We start from the raw sequence: 18,888 nt of genomic DNA on the forward strand, positions 1-18,888 counted from the left end.
TTGTTTATAATTTTTATTTATTCTGATCAACACTTGGAAAGTTCCAAAGGTTTTATGCACCATTTACGCCCAATTCTCACCACAGTTAACTATCCTGAAGCAATGTTCCCTATAGTTTTTTCTTGCTGCTCTGCAGATGTCTGAAGTCCATGCACAGTTGTGCCCAAAGGCACATTGATCATCATGTATGGAGACTTCCAGCAGATGTGCAGGTTTGAGGGTATGTTGTCCTAAAGGGCATCCCTAATGTGTCCTGATCCATAACTGCAGGGTTACTTCAGCTCTCCAAGGGGTTACCTCGGCTATCAAAGAAGTGCAGTAAGAATTGACCTGCTCTTTGCAGGGCTAATATGCACACTGGATTTCAGAGCCCAATTCTGTGGAGGCAGCTGATAATTTAAATGGGACCCGCATGTGTGAACTTTAGCCGGACCCCAATTTAACCCTCATGAAAATAAAAGAGGCTGGTTTGGGGATGAGTGTTGTGATTCTGGACAAATCCAAGTACTTTGCCAGAGCTGTGATGCTATCTGTTCTGGAGAAAATCATAAAACTACTTATAGCAAATTATCTTTGGCTTTGTTAGTTTTATTTTAATTAATGGCTAGAAGGAATGTCTGAGACCATTTAGCCTGTTGCATCCACCCAAACTCTTCACTTGAGTAATCCAAAACAAATTACATTGGCTTGCTGTCTGCAAAATCCTGTATCTACTTCAGTTTTGAATGTTGGCTTTCATTTCCTTTAGTCTGCAATCACTGTGTTAACTTGCATCAAGGAAATCCAATCTGTAACTAATTGTTCAGGTTGAAGAGTGTAGACTTTGATTCACAGACGTGAAGTAGGCTCATAGGTAGCTGATATACTATATGTGGGGTGAGACTACTCTGGCCACAGCCAGAACTCTCAAACATATGCCTTTGTTCTGCTTTATTGGGGTAGCTTGCTGGAAATTAAACTCCACTATTCTCAGTCCTAAAAGAAGTTTAAAGTCAAAAATGTTAAAATACACCAAGTCCCCAATTTACCTGTTTGATGGACTCTGGTAAACTGAAAGCATAGATTAGGTTTCTGTACTTAAAGAATAACTATCTAATACCAATAAACAGTTTCTAAACATAGGTAAATAACGATGAACTGTCAATTTGTAACTCTACTGAATAAAACTCTGACCCTTTTCTAAAACCCTGTCCAGACATGCATACAGTACAGATGCACAAAAAAGGGTGTTATAAATGAAAGGAAAAAAGTACTGAAGAAATAGTTTCATAGCACCAATCCTTAGGATGTGCTAGGGTGTTCTTTAGTTTCCCAAGTCTTTCAGTTTCTTTCACTTCTTCACAGGAGAGACAGAGTGACTGGTTCACAAAAATAAAGTCTCCAGTTTTTTTAAAAATTAAAAACAACAGTGAACAGAAAGCAGCTCGCTTGCTTTAGCGAAGGTATTTTCACTAGAGGGAGAGAGGCATGTTTTTCCAGAGGTGCGGAATGTTGACACCCACAAGCTGTTCAACTACCTAAGAACCAACCAGTTGTCATCAGGCTGATGACCTTTACATCCACAACTGGTTACAATTCTCAAAACAATCAGGAGCCTGTTGGCCGCTGAACTTCACTTTGTGTATTATACACTTATGCTGTCCCATCATGTCCCATCATTGACACCTTCCTCATGCTGCTTGCAAGGCAACAGTGTAAACATAATTTACAATGAGTTTTAGTAGCTTTTTAAAACCATGATGTGGTAGTGCTGGTGTTGGACTGGTGTGGACAAAGTCAAAACTCACATGACACCAGACTATAGTCCAACAATTTATTTGAAACCACAAATAAATGTCATGTGATTTTTGACTTTTAAAACTATAGCAACTCCTTTTCTCAGTCCACAATTAAAAGTCAAGTAAAATAAGAAAGATGCCTTTTACATTTTGTAGATGTTGAACAGGCATTGGGAAATGGGAATTTAGTTACTCACTGCAGAATTCCTAGCCTCTGACCTGCTTTCATATCTGTATAGTTAGTTAACTGGTCCAGTTCAATTTCTGATCACTGGTATCTCCCAGGATGATGTTAGTGAAGGACTGAGCAATAGTACTGCCATTGAACTTTAAGGAATGGTGGTTAGATTCTCTTCTGTTGGAGTTGGTCATTGTCCAGCACTTAATTGATGCAGATGATACTGTCCACTTATCAAACCAAGCCTGGATGTTGGCCAGGTCTTGCTATATGTAGACACAGATTGCCTCAAGATCTGAGGTGTTACAGATGGTAGTAATTTGCGCAGTCATCAGCAACCATTCCCACCTGACCATATGATGGAAGGAAAGTCTTTAACAGTAGCTGAACATGTTTACATCTAGGGCATTACTCTGGAGAACTGTTGTGGTGATGTCCAGAGGCTGAGGTAACACCACAGCCATCTTCCTTTGCGCTAGATATGAATCCAAACAGAGAGGTACCTTTTTCCCACCAAGATTCCAATTACGATGAGTTTTGCTATGTCACCATGACGCACACATTCTGCCTTGATGTCAAGGGCAATCACTGTTACCTCAGTTCTGGAATTGCATTCTTTTGTTCATAATTAGTCCAAGCTGTAATGAGGTCAGGAGCCTTAAAGCCCAAGCAGAATCCAAACTATTTGGCATGCAAATAGTCCTCTGTTTTAGCTCCACCAGATTGTATCCAATCTTAGGTATGCCTGCTTCTGATTCTGTCACACCCTCCTGCATTCCTAACTGAACCATGCTTGATCTCCTAATTTGATGGTAATAATAGATTGAAGCATGTTCCAATAAGGCTTCAGGATTTGGTTGAATCCAATTCTGCTGCTGCAAAGGGCCCACAACATCACATACATGCCCAGCTTTGAGTTGCTAGAATTGATCAAAGTGTGCCCATTTAACACAGTGGAAGGGCATCCTGAATATGAAGCCATGACTTGGTCTCCGCAAGCACAGTCACACCAGTGACCAATGTGAAGAGGAAAAACTCAAGCAAATTTTCCCTCCTGTTGGTTCTCTTGCTGCAGGGCCTGTCCAACAGCTCTGTACTGAAGGTCTCAGCCAATTAGTTCTGTTGTATTTCTACCAAGTCACTTTTGGTGCTGGACATTGCAGGTGGCACCCTCTGTGTTTTTCTTTCAGATCTCCCTCAACATAATGTACTACTGATTCATCAGCCAAGGGTGTTGTGGTAGGTGGTTACCAGGAGGGACTTTTCTTACCTGTGTTTGATCTTTGACTTCAGACCCCATGAAGTCTATGTTGAGGACCCCAGGAGAACTCCTTCCCAGCTATACTACATGGTGTCCCCATATATCTGCAGCCCTTGTCCTTCTAGATGAAAGTGGTCATGTGTTTGGAAGGTGCTGACTAAGGAGATTTGGTGAATTTCTGCAGTTCATGTTGTAGATGACAAACACTGCCTCTACTGAGTGTTCGTGATGGAGGGGGAGTGAATATTTGAGGATGTGGTCCCAATCAAGTGGGCTGCTTTTTCCTGGATTATGTCAAGCCTCTTGAGTGTTGTTGAAGCTGCACCCATCAAGGCAAGTGCGGAGTATTCCATCACACTCATGACTTCTGCCTTGTTGCTGGTGGATAGGCTTTCGGCAGACAGAGGATGAGTTACTTGTAGCAGGATTCCTATCCTCTGTCTTGCTTTTGTAGCCATTGTTTTTATATGGCAAGTCTAGTGCAGTTTCTGGTCAATGGTAATCCCCACAATGTTGTTAGCAGGTATTCTGAGATGGTAATGACTTTGAATATTAAGAGACGATGGTTAGATTCTCTCTTGTTGGAGACATCAACTGGTATCTGTGTGGTTTGAATGTTACTGCAACTATTTATTCCAAGCATGGATATTGTCCAGGTCTTGCTTCATTTGGACATGTAGTGCTTCAGTGTCTGAAGAGTTGCAAATGGTGCAGAACATTTTATAATCATTACCAAACATCCCTAACTCTGACTTTATAAAGAAAGGAAGGTCATTGATGAAGCAGCTGGAGAAGGTTGGACATGGGACACTACCCTGAGTACTCCTGCAGAGATGTCTTGGAACTAAGATAGCTGACCTCTAACAACCACAACCATCCATCTTTGCCAGGTATGACTTAAACCAGTGGAGAGTCTGCTTTGTCCAAGGAAGAGGATATATCCAGGGATGGTGATGGGGGTCGGTCTAGAATATTGTCTGTAACACATGACTTTGTCAGGCGCTTGTTTGTCTCATGAGAGAATGTGAAAAATTTTGGCATAATCATCCAGATATTGGTAAAGAGGACTTTGCAGGATCAACAGGGCTATGTTTCTTGTGATGAGGCAGATGCTAGGAAATTTATTTGGTTTCATTTCTTTTCAACACTTTTTTTTTTCCGTAGTGTATTCCAAACAAGTAGCTTGATTAGCCATTTCAGAAGCAATTAAGATGTAATCACATTGCTGAAGCTCAGGAGACACATGTAGGCCAGGCAAGGTAAGCATCGTTAGACACAAGAAGACTGCAGATGCTGGAATCCAAGATAAACAAGCAGGAGACTGGAAGAACACAACAAGCCAGGTAGCATCAGGAGATGGAGAAGTCAATGTTTCGGGTGTAACTCTTCTTCAGGACTGAGGTTGGGTGTGAGAAGATCTGCAGATAAAAGGGGTGGTAGGGGCAGGGTGGTGAAGAGGGAATAGGTGAAGTCAGGCAGATAGTACGACCTGGTTGGTTAATGGGTGGAATGAATCCGGTAGGCGACTGGAATGAGAGGAAGGGAGGGGGAAAGGTTTGGAAGGGACATTCTTCAATTTTCAAATAACCTCCCTTCCCTTCCCCTGACTCCCTTTCCACCCCCTCCCCCTCCCTTTCACTGCTCCCAGCCTCCTACCAGATTCATTCCTCTCATTTGACCAATCAGGTCATGCCCACTGCCTGTCTTCACCTATTCCCACTTCACCACCCTACCCCTGCCACCCCCTTTATCTGCAGCTCCCCTCACACCCACCCTCCGTCCTGAAGAAGAGTTACACCCAAAACATTGACTTCTTCACCACCTGATGCTGCCTGGCTTGCTGTGTTCTTCCAGTCTCCTGCTTGTCTATCTAAGCATGACCGATTTCCTTGTCAAAAGGACATTAGTGAACCATTTAGATTTACTGACACTGGTTATCTGATCCTGATAAGGCTAGCTGTAATTCCATATTTTATTGAATTGAGACTCCACCAGCTACTACAGTTGATTTTGACTGCATTATTAATACAATGACTTCACCATCCCCCACCTCCCCGGCCATTTGGGGTATGCCAGAAAGCATTGTTTCCTGCAAGATGAATTTACATTTAGGCAAGGTGTTCCAGAGTATCTAATGATTGTGGTCCTATACCCATATAATACTTCAAGACAGCAGGAAAAAAGAATAAAACGTAAATATTCCATAATGTTCTGAGCCTGCTACATTTTGTGCAAAAAATGATATAATTCTGCTGGTAAACATAACTAAAAATACTATAAAACTTTAAAGAAAATATATTGTTTTTGTACCTTAAGATCTATTATTTTTAGGATGTTTTTTGTACAGAGGTACTTTATACAAGTGTTGTCTACAGCAGGTTGTGGTGCTACTTTACTTTCATATATTCCATATATGAAAAGATATTTTAAAAATGTAATCAAGCCACACAAATTAAATCAAGAAGTAGTTACTGTATATATTATATTTATATTTTCTTAGGAACTCCAGTATATTCAGTAGCATGGGGTCCAGATTCTGACAAGATTCTTTACACCTTGGGAAAACAACTGATCATTAAGCCTCTTCAACCAAATGCCAAAGTCCTTCAGGTTTGTACATTTTAGGTTTACAAGATGTTCAAGCTCTCAGTAATATGTAAATAATTCAAATACAATATTAATTAAATGTTCTCTTTGTCTTTGCCTATAATGATTCTGTCTGTTGAACTTCTGGATCAGACATTTCGGATTACAGATTTTTTTTTCATCTTGACAATGAAATTACAATATACTTTGTTAGAACCCTTCCAAAAACTAGACTTTGAAGTTTGCGTCTTTATAAGGGACTATAAAACAGGTCACTATGCAAAAACTGTTCACATTTTAAAGAAAAAACCCTAATTGGAGTGGCAGTCAATATTTACTTTTATCACAAATTAAATAAATGGCTATAAACTTGAACAATGTTTCAACACCAGTTACTGTGGTGCAAAATAACTTTGGCCGCAAGTGCTGTGCACTTCAGCTTGCCTGCTTTGAAATATGACCAATTCTATCTTAATTAATGTGTCAACGAGCAGAAAATAGTCAATTGTTTTGCGAGTGAAATTTAAAAATTCCTAGAAAATGTGCTTGCTTGGAAATGTGTAAAAGTATTTCTACTTTTTTTTTTAAGTGCAAATGGGCAATGTGTACTGAAATATCATAGCACTGATTAAATATTGACATGATTTCACATTAAGCTTTTAACATAAATACTGCCATTGTGTAGCATTTCACAGTGGTTGAATTTTCTTAGTCTCTGAACAAAGTGGGAAATCAAGAGAAAATAAGATGTAATCGAAATTGTTTTTTCTTCAATGCAAGAATTTCAATGTTCAGTTTTGCATTATTATTCCAGTTTGAGCAGGGAATTGAGAACCTTGCCAATGAGTGGTGAGAAGTCAATTTGCATGCATTAATGTCTCATTAATCTGTTTCTCATCTCATTTGTACACTGCTATTTTCCCACGTGGCTGAGTGAGACAGCAATAATTCCTACATGAAAGTCAAAGCAGCTACCGGGCGGTTCCAATTTATCACGTGATTTTTTGGGTATCCACCTTGCCCAACAAACCCCACCAACTCAAGGCAAGGCCTCTGAATTGCAACCATCTATACACATCCATCCACAGGGTTTGACATCTGTCACACATTGGCTTCACTACTTCATCACAACACCTTTCTGACTCATTTAGAATATATCTGTCAACTTCAGTGCTGCACTTCAGAATAAGTCCAAAGTCACCCGATGCCTGATTATAGTTGAACGCGTTTATTTAAAATCACAAGCTTTCGAAGCGCTGCTTCTTCGTCAGTTCACCTGATGAAGGAGCATTGCTCCAAAAGCTTGTAATTGTAAATAAACATTTGGACTATAACCTGGTGTTGTGTGACTTCTGACTTTGACCACCCCAATCAAACACCAGCATCTCCACATCATGGCACTTTGGAATGCATCTGTACTTTTCTTTGTCATGCTGCTGTGGGGCCACTTTGCACCCAGGGTGGGACTGGAGCACATGTCATGTGGTCCATCTCAGGACTCTTTGCTTGCTTTGCTAGCATTCACACACTGTGTTTATTTAGAGCACAGCATCTTCATCTTACCTTGCGTTTTTGTGTTTTGTTGCTCAATTTATGGAGTCAATGTAGTTCTATTTGCCTTGAGTTTAGTGCAGTTACAAAGCCAGGTAGCTTGTTATCTGTGGTGCCACTGATGACAGCATCTCTGAGCTGACAGAGGACTACTCTCTTTAGGCTTTGAGACATATCCATTTAATTGAAACGCATTCAGTATTTTCCACAAAAACTACTGACACATTGCTGTAGATGCAACATTGATGTAGCACAGTGCCATTCAGCAGCTTGTCCTGCACTGCGCTGTTGGAGGTTCTGTCTTTTCTGTGAGAGGTTAACTTCAGGCTCCATTTGCCTGGTTCAGTGAATCTAATAAATCCTACTGTACATTTTTAAGGAAAAAACAGGTGAATTATCTTTGGTGTCTTGGCCAATCTTTATCCCTTCATCATCACAGAAGAAAGATTATCTGGTTGTTATCATGTTGCTGATTGTGGGAGATTGCTTTGCATAAATTAGTTGCTTTTTGCATTTCAAGAGTGACTACGCTTCAAAAAATACTTCATTTGTAGAAGTACTTTAAGATGTTCAGTAACAAATGGTGCAATGTAAATGCCAATATTTCTCCTGATCATTGACCACCGAGTGTGACTGGGTGCAGGCAGATCAGGAGCTTTCCTCATCCACCTTAGCCTAACCAAGGTGCCTATCAACATGTGCAGGGAGCAGGTGTTTTTGGAGATAACTCATCCCCAACTGTTTACCTGTCTTCTGCTCTGCCTACCCCAGGAGATGGTGCCTCTACCAGTATATCCTTTTCTTAAATACAGGACCAAAACATTATGCAGTGCCCCAAGTGCAGCCTTGTCAGCACTTTGTGCAGTTGTAACAAGACCTCCTTGTAATTAAACTCCCAACATCCTAGCAATAAAGTCGATAATTGCATTTGTCTTTCTAATTACTTGTTAGCTTTCTATGTTTCATGCACAAGAACATCTCAATCCTCTGAACTGTACTTTTTTGGGGAGGCTGCACCTGGGACACCACATAGAGTTTTGGTCCTGTATTTAAGAAGAGGATATACTGACAGAGGCACCACCTCCTGAGGTAGGCAGAGCAGAAGATAGGTAAACAGTTGGGCTGAATTAAATAATAATCTGTCTTTTGATTCTGCAAACTAAAGTGCATAAGCTCACACTTTCCTTATATTAAACTCCAACTGTCCAGTTTTTGCCAAAAAATTTGTATTGCTTTTATATGAAATTATTTTTCTGTCTTAGACTTTAACCATTTCAAATGCATGAACTAAATTCAAAGGTCTAAGAAAATCACAAAACCACAATTAATTAAGGAAGAACTTGAAAAAGCAGTTAAAATCCACAAGACCTTTTGTTATCTGAGGGTAGACTATCTTCATGATCTGTTGAATTTGTTACAATATGGCAGTGAACCAATAGGATATTTTGAGGCCCAAATATGATGGCATACTGCATTGCCTGGTAATTCCCAAGTTCACAGAACTGAGCTGATAATGATGTAATCAGACAAATGGGACATCTCCGAAACCAGTGAGATTTGAAAATTGAAAATTAATTAGGAAAGAGTGACAAGGCAGCGTAATTTAAAATTCACAAATTCAATGTGAAATCAGGTACAGAAAGAAAGGTAGGCAGACAAAAAGAAGAAATAGATTAATCACAAGAGTTTTTTAAAAGGGCAAAAAAAAGAAGTAACCATCAAAAATTTGAATAAATCTCCTAAAACGATCTGTGTATTAAAGGATTGAGAGTCTACTTCATAAAAAGTTTGGTTGAAGTCATTAACAATCATCACATTGTCAAAAGTGTACTTACTTTGCTAATTGCTATGCCTAATTTTCTATGGCAAGTTTAGTGTGTAATTAATATGCAAAACCATAACTTGTAAATATCACAGTTTTGCCATTGATGAGGTATTTTTTTCTTTGCTACAAGCAGCCTGCAGAGTTGCACACTAATAACAACATGCACCTTCAGATACCATTTTCAGCAAAACTCGGCCCTTGATTTCTGAGAACAGCAAAGGAATAAGTATGGGATTACCAACACAAATGTTAGTTATTGGAAATAACTGAAACTGCATTAGTATGTTGACATTATTTTAAGCAATGCAGTTTTAACTTACTGTCTCCAGTAGATGGAGTATATAATAACTTGTGTATCTAATGATACTCATTGTCTATAGAAAGCTACCTCAAAGTGACAAGCAAATTATAAATTACTGATGTAGAGAAAGAAAGGTAGGAAGTTGAAGGATTGCAAACGTAGTTGAAGGAAGGATTTTTACCAAGTGTTCAAAAGCTAGGAGAGTGTGCAAAAGTATAGGGATCCAGTGAAGGCAATCCAGAAGGCTTTTGTTTGGTGAGTGAATATGCAATCCCCTGTGGGGAAATTGAAGAATGAAAAGCAACAGGTTTGAAACCAAAATGTACGTTTAGATGATATAAGTGATGTCATGTGAGTTGTTCAGTATAAAGATTTGAAAGCAAGCGCCAAGATCTCAAAGTGAACTAATTAGACCTTGGAGCCACTGGAGCTTGGGCAAAGACAGGATACGGGGATCTACATGAGTCAGTGGGCCGAATCTTTTGAGGCAATCGCGATGAATTGCCACCCTGCTTCATTTTACTTATATTTCCCTGGAGGTACACGTTTCAAGTCTGAAATTTAAATTTAAGAAATTAAGAAATGTGGAATCTACCTGTTCAGGAAGCCTTCCAGTGCAGGGCCAATTCAATAATATAATCAGCCAGAAGTAAAAGCAGGTTTTAGGATCTCCCTCTAACTTTTCCAGGGTATCAATTAAAGTAAGTTGAAGAAAGTAAAATTAAAGTAAACTAACTCAGAGTTGACAACTTGTCCGAAGGGTTCCAAAGCTATTGGAAACTGAAATCTTGTGAACAATTACTGCACATTCAGTGTGTTGGAACCTCCAAGGCATCCCATAATCTGACTTGTCAGGGTCTCTGGCTATCTGAAACTGGAAGATCTCGGCAAGTGTCTTTTAAATGAGTCCTATTGTGAAGGATAGAACTATAGTTAAAGTATTTTGCTGAGGAAAGAAGATATGGGTAGTGATAAATAATATTTTAAAGATGAAAGAAAATGGTCATGATATTGGGTTATATAATGGAAAAGAAACTCACCTTCATAACATAACAGGAGTATCGAGCATGCTCCACCATTCAATGTAATCATGGCAGACTCCATCTCAGTGCCACTTCATCCTGAAAGCCCTTGATGCATCTAATGTCAAGAAATCTTTCTTGGATGTATTCAATGTTTTCACCTCCACAAACTTGTGTGGTAAAGAATGCTGCAAGTTCATCATCTTCCTTGCTGACGCAATTTTTCCTTACTTTCATCTGAAATAGCCTTCCCATATTGACAGACAATGATCCCTGATCTAAATCCTCCCAGATAAGAGAAATCATCCCTGCATCCAATCTGTCAAGTCCTGAGAATATATGTTTTGATGAGATCCCTTCTCATTCTTCTAAACTCCAGTGAATACAAGCCTAGTCAACCTAACCTCTGACAATTCTGACATCCCAAAAATCAAACTGGTGAAACCTTTGCCCACTCCCTTTGTGGCAAGTATATCCTTTTCTTTGGTCAGGAGAACAAAATAGCACATAATACTGCAAATGTGATCTCAAGACCTTATAAAGCTGCAGTAAGACATCCTTGCTTCTGAACTTAAATCCTCTTACAATAAAGGCCAATGTACTGTTTGACTTCCAACCTTACTGCTGCACTTGAATGCATGCTTACAGTGGTTGATTCACAAGGCAACCTAGGCCACTTGTTAATGTACATTAGCATTTCCTAATCTAAAGCCATTTAGCTAATACAAGAACAGAAATAACTGGAGAAACTCAACTGGTCAGACGGTGGGTGGGGATGGATGGGGGAGTAGGGTTGGGGGCAGGCAAGAGAGGGCGGGGTTTGGGGCAGGTGGGGGGCGTGTTGGGAGCAGGCGGGGTTTGCGGTGGGTGGGGGAGGCAGAGTGGGAGCAGACTGGGTTGGGGATGGGCGGGCAGGTGGATGGAGCAGGGTCTCACGCGCAATGTGCCTTTATAGTCTCCTGAACGGGGTGCAGCCTGCACAGAAAACTCCAAGCCCCAAAGGAAACCAATTATCCAAATGAAATAGTGCCCGCCCATCACGTTCGGATAATCGAGGTTCCTATATATATGCTAAAGACTGGAGTGTGGGAAGGGAAAAGAATAACAGATAGGTGGAGATAGAGCTCAGAGAGAGAGAGAGAGAGAGAGAGAGAGAGAGAGAACAATCGTTGGACAAATGAAGGAATGGATAATTGTGAGCAGAGAACAAGAAGCTGGTAATGGAGACCATTAGTGTATAAAAGTAGTTTGGTTGAAATGAAAGTAGACAATGTGGCGACAAAGCCTGGTGTATGGTGATAGGAGAAGGACTTGGAAGAAGGTTCTTAATAAACTTAGTATTGAGTCCTGAGGCTGCAGAGACTGGATGACTGCTTTGTGAAATATCTATGTCCTATTCCAAAAGGAACCCTGCCACTTCAACACAACTCTACTCCCTGACCAAAATCTCAAAAGAGCCTGCTGCAGTACTCCAGCAAAGCTCAGCACCAGCTAGAGGAGCACCATCTCATTTATCGCTTTGGCATCCTGTAGCCTTCAGCATTCAATTTCAAATTCAATAATTTTAGGGCCTGAGCACTTACTTTTATGTCTTTCCTCCACCCCAAACACCAGGCCTCAACATCACATGGGCTGCTTTCACCAGAGCCAACTCACATTTACTTACTAAGGGTCCCCATTAGCTGCTTTCCTTTCTCCCTGGTTCACCATTATCCGATCCTTTGTCTGTCCAGCTGCTGTTCTTGTTCTCTGGACTAAATCTCCATAAATCATTTATTCCTTCCCCTCTCCCTGCTCCATCTTTAGTTCAGGTACCAACATTTTTGTAGTTCCAATCAATCCTAAAGAAGGATCCCTGGGCTTGAAATGTTGACCCTGCTTTCTCTTCACCGACTGTTTGAGTTTGTCCCATTCTTTCTGTTTTTGTTTTCGATTTCCAGCACCTGGAGTTCTTTGTATTTTGTTTAGCATTTAATGATTACCCTACCATTTTGATTTTTCCAACTGAAGTAGTTAACTTCACACTCGCCCATGTTGTACCACCTCTACATTTAACCACTCACTCAACTTGTTTCAATTGCCTTGAAGCCTCTTTACAACCTCTGTACCACTCAAAATTTCACTTAAACTGTTTTGTCAGCAAGTGTGGAATTATTATATTGGATTCCCTCATCTTAATTGTTGATGTACATCTTAAGTAGCTGGGGCCCAAGCTCTGACTGATGCATAATCCCACTACCCACTGACTTCCACCCCAAAGAGAGGCCCATTTATTTCTACTCTATTTGCTATCTGCTAACCAAACCTCAATCTATGCCAATGTATTACTCCCAATCCCATATGCATCCAGCAATTCATCCAACATTTTTATGGCTACCTTTACTATCTCCTTTAATACTCTAGGATGAGGTTTATGAGGTTATGGGAATTTATGAGCTTTCAGTTCCATCAATTTCTCTGGCACTATTTATTTACTCATACTAACTTCGGTCAATTATTATTTCTCATTAGAACCTTGGTTCCCAAGCATTTATGGAAAGTATTTTCTTCTCTGAAGACAGAACAAAAATAATTGTTTGATTGTTTTGCCATTCTCCTTGTTCTCCCTTATCAGTTCTCCTAAATTAAGGGGACCTAAATTCATACATTTGCCTTCACTAGTATTTTTCTTTTTGAATACTTATAGAAGCTTTTACAGTCTGCCTTTATTCTCCTTGCAAGTTTACTCCAATACTCAATTTCTCCCTCTTTACCTCTTGGTTCTCTTTTACTGATTTTTAAACTGGCTCCCATTCATTACATTCACTGCTTTTTCTTACAACTTTATATGAGTCCTCTTTGGATATTAATTTCTTCTGTTAACTCTAGTTGAGCCACCTTTCTGTCATGTTGTTGGTCCAGAAAGGAATGCATAACTGTTGCGATCCATACCTTCATTCCAAAAAGTTTTGCCATTGCCTATCCACTGTCATACCTTTTAATGACAGTGTCTAATTCATCATAGCCAACCCACCTCTCACTTTTAGTTCCAAACAGCACCTAAAGTTCTAAATATATGGACATTTTTTTGACTTGCCAGCTAAGGAGGTTGACATAGTTCAGGCAGGTTCAAGTAAAAGCCAGAAGATTCTGCTTTTCCAACATTTAACTAGAGGTAATTATGATTCATCCAGATTTTAATATTAGATCAGCAGTTATATATTATTGCAGCAGCCTTTGAAACCGTTAAAGGAAGCATGAACATATGTATATCGGAAATGGTAATTCAAGGATAAGGTAATGGTGATGAAGAGAGAAAGATGAAAATTGGAGTAATAGCCACAAAAGTAAAGACTTCATTACAGTTGGTATGAGAAAAACCAGTACACAGCAGTGCTGTAAAAATGGGCAGTGAAGAAGTAATTTCAGTACAGAATAAAATTGATGCACATGGTTGATGATGAAACTGAGAAGTCTGGACTTGTCCTGGGTTCATGGATGACCTTAGGCTAAGATATATATCTGCCATGAAAAGACAATAATAGTACAAATTACAGTGAATAAGTTAGATTGGTAGAGGGCATCCAGGACTTTGTGCACCATTTTCATTCAGGTTTATGGTCTGTGGTTTTGAGATCAAAAGGGTTGTATGAGGGAAGATAGCAATAATAGCATATTGATAGATCTGCTTTGGATAAGGTTGCTAAAGATGGATATGAAATAGTTGTAAATTAATAAAAGTGGCAATGTCATATAGCTTGTAAGTCAAAGGAGTTGCACTTGATATTTTTAATATAGTTAATATAGTTGACTGAATATTGATAAGTGTAATTAAAATCAATTTAAAAATACTGGTTTTAGTTTTTAAAAAGATGTCAGCTGCCTAAATGAGTATGTTGTAAGGCGTCATTTGTTACAATGTGACCAGCTAAATGTTTTTTCTTTTTCTGATCAGGAAAGATCAGTCAATGACTTATCGTTGGCTGACATTTGCATTCAAATCTGGACACAGCAGTCAGTTTATATGTTTGATTAAATCAAAAGGCTATGTTATTTTAGTACACGGATTTATTTTTGAATATCAAAAGTTGTAATGAGTTTGTTTTATTTGAATAATCAAAAATGGCTATCCACCAGATTCTCTGATCTGGATAATCACAAATTTTCAAGAATTGTCTCAATGACAGAAGTATATTTAAAGATTTTTTTTCTCAAAAGTCTCAAGAATATGATTTCCGCCCATTCTTTCTTCATCTTGTATTCCTGATCATAGTGGAAAGCACATGACGGAGTCATTCTGAAGGTTGATTGGAATACGGTGAATGATCTCATCCTTTCCGGTGGCGAGGATTGTAAATACAAGGTTTGTATTCATGTGATTTGTTGCTTTTGAAGCTCAAGTGGAATAACATAGCTATTGAATGTGTGAGGGAATTATTCACAGTTGATAGAATGTTTTCCAAATGGCCTCTCCTACCCTTACCTCTGTACCCTCCCCAATCCTACAAGCGTCTGAGATATCTGTGCACCACAATTTCCACTCTATTGCACATTTCTGATTTTAATTGCTCTGCCATTGATTGTGTCAACAGCTGCTCTTGCTAAAATTCTCTTTGCCTTAACCTCTGTTTCTTACACTAAGTTTATGTCATCTGCTGTAATATCTTGTTATTTCCAGAAGGCATATGAAGAAGTGCCACATCAAAGATAATAGGGGTACCATGTTGGCATGAATAGAAGATTACCTGCTGAACAGGAACCAGGTTAGGCATGAATGGACACATTAGCAAGATGAAATGAGCAATGTGTCTCACAAGAATTGATGCTAGAATCTCAACTATTCACAACTTATATAAATGATTTGGATCAAGGGATGGAAGATATATTTTCTGATGACACAAAGATAGGTGGCACAGTAATTTGTGAAAAGGACATTAAAAAGACTACATAAAGATGTTAATGGGTTAAGTGAGAAGGCAAAGATCTGGCAAGTGGAGTGTAACGTGGGAAAATGTGACATTATCCACTTTGGCAGGAAGAATGAAAAGTAAGCATTTTATTTAATTGTTAAGGAATGGGTGAAAGGTTATCAGAAATGTGGATTTAAGGTTACAGTCTGATGAGCCATGATTTTATTGAATGGTGGAGCAGACTCAAGGGCTGAATGGCTGACTCTTGTTTCTTGCTTTTATATTTGCAAATGGTTTAATGTCAAAATTTGTTTGGTGATGCTGCTATAATGTTGCTTTAGACATTCAGCAGTACAGATGCTATATAAGTGGGGGTTGTTCTGGGTCAGAGAAAATTAAAGGAGCAGAGGTAGCTCAATTTTTCTTTTTAATCAATATATCAAAAATAATTCGGGAGTTTCTCACACACACTGGAAAGTAAGAAGAAAAATCATTCACGCCAATGAACTAATTTGGTAATTTCAAAGTTCATTTTCAATTATGTTACCCTGTCAGCTAAGGTAATTTGTGGTGCAGTGATAGCATCCCTATCTCTGGCTCAGAAGACCTGGGTTCAATCCTACCTTCTCCAGAGGTATATCATTAACATATTTGAAAAATTTAGTTAAAAATATCCACCCTCTTAGGAGAATTCTTAAGTGGACCGTTTTTGGCAGAAGTGAGCAAACTTCTAAATATATTGATGGACTGAATCACAACTAACAATAGATTATGAATAGTTTGCAAGTTGTGCACCATGTTTGCGTCACTTGAAAGTAAGGAAGTTAATCTAAGGATATATAAAAAGGTGCAGCAAAGACAAGAAATCATTAAAGAGGTGGCTGCAACCATATGGTAAGTGAGATGTTCAGCGCAAGAGTTTCATGGTGCAGTTGGGTATGGCTTATTAAATGACAGTCATATATATTTTCATGAGTGAAATGAACAAAGCAGAAAGAGTTGCTGGGGTTAGCATGGCTTTATCCAAGGCCATTCAAACTTAGAAAAGTGGCAGAATAGAAGGAAAAGTGGAAAGTTTATGGATTGCAATAGGAATTGTAATAGGGTTAGGATACCAAAGAGGCGCAAAATGGAAGTTGGTATGGGTGGTGGAAGGAAAGTGTTGTAAGCCAGCAGCCTGAAAAGAGACAGAAAAAGATCAGAAAGAAACGTTAGCTCAAGCTGAGAGTGTCAGCCATGGTCTAGTTGGTAACACTCTATTGCTTTAAAAGATTTTGCTGGTGTAAGTCACACACCCAAGGCCGTGAGCACAAAACCAAAGGCTGATACCCACGCAGGGTTGACTGATTCCTGTATTATCAGATGAGACGTCAAATCACAGAATCTCTGAATTGTTACAGTGCAGGGCAGACTATTTAGCCCACCTTGTCTGCACTGGCTGTCTGAATGTACATCATGATTTATACCATCTTCTTGTCCTTTCCCTGTTAACCTTTCCATTATTTCTATTTAAGTGGCCATTTAGCGCCCTCGTGAAGACTTTGATTGTACCTGCCACCACAATGTCTCCAGGCAGTGCATTCCAGACTCTAACTTCCAAAAAGTTGTTTTTCTCCTTTCGTATTTATTTCTTTTGCAAATGACTTTAAATCTGTGTCTTCTTGTTCTTGACTTGATTACAAGTGCGAACAGTTTCTCTCTGCCTACTTTGTCCAGACCTCTCCTGATTTTGAAAACTTCAATCAAATCTCTTTACCTTCTCCTTTTCAGGGAAAACAATCCTAACTCTCCCATCTATCTTTATAGCTGAAGTTTCTCATCCCTTGAACTATTTTTCTGTGTGTTGTCCAACTTGATTGCATCCTTCCTAAAGCGTGGTACCTAGAACTGTACGCAATAACCTGGAAAAGATTTAACTAGTGGCTTATGCAGGTTCAACATAACCTTCTAACTTTTATATTTTATGCTGCTATTAATAAACCCGAGGATGCTGTATGTTTTATTAACCTCTCTGTACTTGTCCTGCCAAATGTAATGACCTATGCACATATACACCAGGGTTTTTCTGCCCCCACACGCACACTTTATTTTTTACTATTTCTCTATGTACTTTCTATGTACTATGTTTCAGTGTATTGCCTCATACTTCTCCACTCACTCCACCAAATTATCGATGTTCTTTTGATATTCTTCACGCTCTTCCTCTTAGTTTACAATTGTTTCTAAGTTTACCACAAAGTTTGAAGTTATCTCCTGCATCCAATATCTGGATCTTTAATATAAAGAGGAACAACAAGGATCCTATTAATGTTCCAAGAAGGATCAGAAGGCTGAAGTGTTAAAACAGCGGGAGCTTTATTAAGGAGATGTTCACTTTGTAGGCAGCAAGGTTAAAGAGAGGTGTTTATTCTGCCCAAAATGTTTGTTGACATGATCAAACTGTTAAAAGGACAGCCCACTTATTTACATAACTATGCAGCTCCTTTACGTCAGAGGTTCCTGAAATGAAAAAATTCACAATATTTACAATCATATATACAACAGCCAGGAGACAAGACGTTCCGGAGGGCGTCAATTCCTGTGTGGCTATTGGCGCACCTTGGGTATCTGATTATTTTTCTTATTGGCTTTAATCTCTGGTATTTTAGGTACATTAGGAATATTATCTCTTATTGTCTTTTCCTGAGGTAACTGAACATTCGGAGATTTGCACAGTGTTGTGGTACTCTCCACTGGGGTACCCTGCTGCCCCCCACATCCCAGATGCTCCAGTTATTGCTCTATCATCACAAATATCCAGATCTCTATTTGGCACAGGTATTTGTAAATCTTCAATTTATGTTGTCTCAAGCACACTTGTTTTAGTTGCCAAAAATTGATCTGCATGTCTTCTCCAAACAATAACATCTCTCGTCTGTAGAGTATAGGAGACCTGTCCAGTCTGTTCTGCGATGATGGCTGGTACCCACTTCTCACCGGTATTATAATTCCTTACTAACACTTGTCAACCTTTTTGGAAGACGCTGCATTTTGCTTTGTTTTCCTGTTGGGCAGCCTGATTTTGATGTTTAATCCTTGATTTTCAATTTTACTGAGATCTTCTCCATGCTTCCCAGATCCCCATTGAAAACAATGGCATATTTCTTTAGCATTTATGATAGATCAGTCTCAAAATCCAACAGATAATTTACCTCATCCAAATTGAGTTTGATTTTCTCCAACCATTCTTCCCAATAAAGCTAGAAAATTTCCTTTGAGAATTAACAAGGGCAAATCTTAATTCTGACCATATGAACTTGTCATTCACTTTTGTACAACCTGTTAAAGGCTCTGCTTCACCTATATACATTCTTTGTGCAGTTTTTGAGAGTTTGGCATAATATGTCTAAGCTGCTTCTGATAAAAGCAAAGGCGCCATAGCCATAGAGTCATAATGATGTACAGCACAGAAACAGACCCCTCAGTCAAACTCGTCCATGCTGACCAGATATCCCAAC

The 18,888-nt window shown here is 39.2% G+C and overlaps 1 protein-coding gene across 8 annotated transcripts in view; it reads left to right on the forward strand.

Annotated features, from left to right (window-relative positions):
* ift80 (intraflagellar transport 80 homolog (Chlamydomonas)) overlaps window positions 1-18,888 on the forward strand; it is a 229,393-nt gene that overhangs the window by 62,371 nt on the left and 148,134 nt on the right. For 7 of the 8 annotated variants that reach the window (XM_072572721.1, XM_072572724.1, XM_072572725.1 and 4 more), the window contains 2 exons: window positions 5,718-5,827; window positions 14,755-14,844. In XM_072572721.1, coding sequence (XP_072428822.1) covers window positions 5,718-5,827; window positions 14,755-14,844 — 200 coding nt within the window. The remainder of the gene's footprint in view (window positions 1-5,717; window positions 5,828-14,754; window positions 14,845-18,888) is intronic. The other variant, XM_072572726.1, reaches the window with a different exon arrangement.

Source organism: Chiloscyllium punctatum, chromosome 6 (genome assembly GCF_047496795.1).
Source record: "Chiloscyllium punctatum isolate Juve2018m chromosome 6, sChiPun1.3, whole genome shotgun sequence".
In the NCBI taxonomy this organism is placed as follows: Eukaryota; Metazoa; Chordata; class Chondrichthyes; order Orectolobiformes; family Hemiscylliidae; genus Chiloscyllium; species Chiloscyllium punctatum.